This window comes from Montipora foliosa, chromosome 14, assembly GCF_036669935.1.
Source record: "Montipora foliosa isolate CH-2021 chromosome 14, ASM3666993v2, whole genome shotgun sequence".
Classification (NCBI taxonomy): domain Eukaryota; kingdom Metazoa; phylum Cnidaria; class Anthozoa; order Scleractinia; family Acroporidae; genus Montipora; species Montipora foliosa.
The window spans coordinates 25,022,370-25,027,369 of record NC_090882.1 but is presented as its reverse complement, the minus strand read 5'-3'; the positions used below and the strand labels follow the sequence as shown (position 1 = coordinate 25,027,369).

General features: G+C 42.2%; 1 protein-coding gene across 1 annotated transcript in view; it reads left to right on the top strand.

Moving 5' to 3' along the window:
* LOC137984884 (uncharacterized) overlaps positions 1-5,000 on the top strand; it is a 34,052-nt gene that overhangs the window by 27,465 nt on the left and 1,587 nt on the right. Inside the window, exons 14-16 of the mRNA XM_068832208.1 lie at positions 81-115; positions 2,339-2,848; positions 4,820-4,871. Of these exons, the coding sequence (XP_068688309.1) occupies positions 81-115; positions 2,339-2,848; positions 4,820-4,871 (597 nt within the window). The remainder of the gene's footprint in view (positions 1-80; positions 116-2,338; positions 2,849-4,819; positions 4,872-5,000) is intronic.

The following is a 5,000-nucleotide window of genomic DNA, read 5'->3' as shown; positions in this document are numbered from 1 at the left end:
CGTGGCTCGAAAAGCTCTTTCAGATGTGTTTGGTGTCTGAACAGAAAAGATCCTGACTTTCTTCTTTTTTTCGTGTCCAGCCCTCAGCCAGAGAAGCCACAACGGACATACGGAGGTAAAGATTTTCGTTATTTGGGAGTTTAAGAAACGGCAATGCCATCAAAATAATAATAATTATGAAAATAATAATAATAATAATAATAATAATAATAATAATAATGGTTAAAAGAGGAAAATTAATCTCGCCGCACGTGCGGCACGCATTTTTACGACATTCGACGTAAAATCACCACTTTTGTGGTTTTGACGATAACATGAGCAAGAGAATCTTCCATTGTGTATGTTTACTCTGAGACCGCTCGTACCTCTTTGCGAAAGACTATGGAGGGGTATTCTCCCAGGAAGCCGACGGTTGCGCTCTTTCCCCCCCCCCCCCCCCCTCCCTCTTTCCATCAGTGCTCCGTTTTAAGGGTATTTAAAGCTACCTGAAGCTACACAGAATGGAAACAAGTCGAAGCAAGGATGTGAGGTCCCTTGGGATCTCACAGAAGGCCGCGCACTAACCAATTGTGCGTTTCCTACCCAGTTTGACCGGTGGACCAGGCGAGGCGGCTGTAGGATTAGATAAGTTGCGCTCAGTCGAAAATTTGAGCATTATTCTTTTGAGCGTCACTCCTAAAATCATAGTATTATGCTCAAAATTATGTTCGTGCCCTAGCGTTATGCCCAAAGATGCTTAGTGAATTTTTCGCAAAATAGAAGACAAAATAGGGGCTAAAATATTTTAAAATTATTTCATGTTGCCCTCTCAAACTTACAGGCCTTGGTAGCCAGGCCTTGAACAAAATCAAATAAGTGCATAAAGCAACCACAAAGCCCACAATTGACAGGACATTTTTAATCGCATTGTTTTGTTCAACTTCCCAGCTGCACTTGTAAATAGTCATCTGGTTTGCCTCCGGCCAGTTGGGATTCTTAACAGTTGTTGCTCTGTTCCGTCGTTTCGTTGTGTTTCATTGGCCCTGAAAAGCCCCTATGGGGAGTGGTCAATTAAGTATGTATTGTATTGTATTGGTGTTTTTATTAACAGGATAATTTAATCAACTAACATGACTATTATGCCGGATTTATGCTCGATGCTTGCACCATAGTATTATGCCCGAAATTATGCCGGCATAATTTATCTAACCCTAGCCGGCTGGGTAGGTGACTGATGGACTGGGCTGACTGTCTTGCTGTCGAGGCGAATGTCCTATTTACCGACTCTATCCCCGACCATATGACCGTCAGACCACCCAGGCGACAGGGTGTGGCTGACCGGCGATCTGGCAACTCTTTTAAGGTGGAATGTGATTGGTTCGCTACCTAAACCAATGACAAAAGACTAAGAATAACTTGGACAGTAGAAGCTGCTACACTTACAAATAAATGCCAGCACGTGGGGTTCTAGCAAGATCACAGCATTTCTAGCCCTGTCGAGTTCGCTACCCATTTTGAGTTGCACAATCTCTTCGGTCTTGTCAAATTCTCTTTTAAGGGCCAGTGTGTTCTCGAAAGCCATAACCAACACAAAATGTGAGAAAATTGACTCGTTGCCTCCCACACAATTAGCAGTAAGCGAGAGGGAATTAGATAAAAGTGTTGATCTATCACTTTGCGGTCTTTCCTCAGCACAATCACAAATTGATTTATTTTTAGATACACTTTGCGCACGAAACAAAGGGCCGCCAGTTTTGACCAAACTGAAGAATGTCACGCGTGACTGTTTCTGCCATTTTTTTTTTTTCAAGCCGGGACACGACAACTGATTATCGCAGGAACGGGTATTCTAAAAATAGACTCATTTGTGACTGCGCTGGGGAGCCCGCCTATGCCATAACAACACTCTTATCTAATTCACTCTTGCTGCAAGACAGGGCTCGGTTGTTCGAGAGCCAGTTAACTTAATCCAATATTAGCGTAGACTTTTGTTTCATGTTTTCGACGTTTAGGTGAAAGTTTCTTTCTCTTATTTTTGTTTTTCAAGATTGACTTCTTGTAATGTTTAATGTTCTGCCAAATACCAGCGTTGAACAACATTTGGGAGTAGAGAAATAAACTCCCTGGTTAATTTTTAATCTGGAATTGGCGTCAATCGGCCATTGAACAACCGGGCCGAGTGCTTTAGAGATGGTCACCTCAATATCTCTGGGGGTGGGGGAGAGTTTAGTTCTGGGGCTACCCTGTGACATAACTGTGGTGCTCCTCTCTTGAGATCCATATCAGATAAACCTGCTCAGGCAAATAAATAAACAAACAAACAAACAAGATGCGAAATTCCCCGGTTTATCTTTTGTAGGAAACAGCTCAAAATTGCCTGATTCCGACTTCCTTCCCCTCGACACTGAAAAGGACAGCGATTACGACGAACTTTTTAAATCTACATTTTCCAAAGCACCCCACGCCGACAGCAAACCAGCAATTTCTGCTAGAACCGAAGAAATAGAATCTAACAGCGATTCATCGAGTGACGATAACTTAATGGTGCAATATGGCGCACAACGCATTTCGTCACATCGGAGGACGCAAAGAAGACAAGCAGAAAAACCGGACTTGGATAAAAACGATCAGGCGCTGGAGAAGATTGGCTCTGGTTTTAAGAAACGACCGCTGTCTTTGTCGAAAAGTTCAAAGGCCAAGAAGGCTCGCCGTCGCACTAGCGATTCTGCTAGTGACGAAAGCGATGAATTGACGATAGTCTGTCACTTGTGCAGCAAGAAAATACCAAAGGAGCTTTATGAAAAACACGCCGAAGAGGAATTAGAGGAAAGGAAAAGGTCAAAAAAAGTTGTTAAACCAACAGAGGAAGGTAAGAAACCTTTGGTCTTCGAGCGTCATTAAATTTCGTGGGCAGCTAGTTCTTTGATTTGTGATTTCGAGGTGAAAATGATAAAATAATAATAATAATAATAATAATAATAATAATAATAATAATAATAATAATAATAATAATAATAATAATAATAATAATACCAACTTTATTCATTCAATACAATGAAAGGGAGAGATACAGAGGTTATCCCTATACGAAGGTATCCGCTCGGATGTTATTGATCTAGAGTCGATTTTGATGAGGGAGGAAAATCGGAGTACCCAGAGAAAACCCCTCGGAGTCAGATTGAGATCGACTGAAACTCAGCCCACATACGACCTCGAGGCCAGGGTTGAACCTGGGTCGCAGAGGTGGGAGGTGCGGTTGATAACCACTACGCCACCCTGACTCCCCTGGTGTCAGTGTAATTCAGTCACATTGTCTGTGAGGGCTGCCGATGTCCTTTTTTTTAAAATGCAAACTTCCCTATTTTCGTGTCACTCAGCTGATTAGTTCTCGCATCCTATTTACGTAATGTGGAGCTTAAACATGCATGCGAAGGTTTTGAGACGCGGACGCAACAGGAAGTGAGCTGTTTTCCCTTTTTAACATGTCTTCACACAACTACATCTGTATTGTTAAGTATCTCTTCTCCATTAGAGATGATACGTTAAAATCTGAGACATTACTGTCCTGGGGCCCGTTTCTCGGTAGTCCCGAAACTTTACGGGCCATTTTTGGGTGTCGTAATTCGCTTTGTATCTCAAGAACGGAGAGGACATAAGTCATCAAACTTCACAGTCATTTTTATTTTTGTTACCTTGAAAACATGTTAAAACAAAAAAAGCGGTTGGCAGTTTCACAAATGGCTTTTCGGGCCCGAAACGTTTTCGGGACTTTCGAGAAACGGGCTCCTGGCACGCGAAAAGTTCACTTCCGGTTGCCGTCCCGCGTCTCAAAAATGTGGCGGACCCCAGGACCCGTTTCTCGAGAATCCCGAAAACTTTTCTGGCCCGGTAAGCCATTTACCATCTGCTTGTTTTGATGAGCTGGTCTTTTGACATGTTTTCGAGTTAACAGAAAGGGAAATGAACGTGAAATTTGATGACTTCTCCGTTCTTGAGATACAGAGGGAATTGTGGCGCCCCAAAAGTCTTCGGGACTTGCGAGAAACGGGCCTCAGATCTCGAAAAAACGACGGCATCGAGCAACCTATTGTTTTCACCCTCCTTTACACAGACGTAAGGAGACTACTTCCAGTAGATCAACATGACTTTTCTGTTAAGCGCGTTAATGAAACAAGTTACATTCAGTCTCGATGCCTATCATTTTGCAGTTCACTTTATTGAACCCAACTATTGTGCTATGTCCAAGCGGTCAGTTCACATTGCAACCAGGCTGACAATCATGCATGCTTTGATGCTGGCAGGTTTGAAGATGGAGTTACCATACGCACGCTTTGTCTCTGCGGACCTATAATATTTTCGTCATTATGTGAGCGGTAACAAAGGGTAGTAGTAGTAGTAGTAGTAGTAGTAGTAGTAGTAGTAGTAGTAGTAGTAGTAGTAGTAGTAGCAGCAGTAGTAGCGGTAGCGGTAGCGGTAGCGGTAGCGGTAGCGGTAGCGGTAGCGGTAGTTGTTGTTTCACGGTGCATACCATTTAGCCAAAATATCCCGAATTTTGCTTTGAGGTCAAATGGAATGGCAATTTTCCGGAAGATCTTTACGGAAAATGTGGACAACCTTCAGAGGTAGTCATTTCGTATACTCAGAAAACCTATCCTAACTTGATTTAACAACGAACGTTGAAAGTGGAACCTCGAATCGTTTGTGGACGTATATATTCAGCTGTAAAAACACATTGTTCGAGTTTTCGATTACTAGTTAGGAAAGTACATAAGCAGTGCGCTATCTACGTAACAGAAGAAATTTGAATGTATATATATATATGTATATTTTATTATTTTAGTTGTCATCGTGAAAGAGCAGGGAGAACAACAGAAAAGACTCGACCAGCAAAGGTAAGACAAACTTGTAATAATATTTTTTTGAACGGCTGGGTTTTTTCAACGGTTCAGTGTCGAAAGTAATTAGCGAATTGCTTTCGTTTTGCATTACTTCACTTTTTCAACCAATCAGAAGTGAAACCA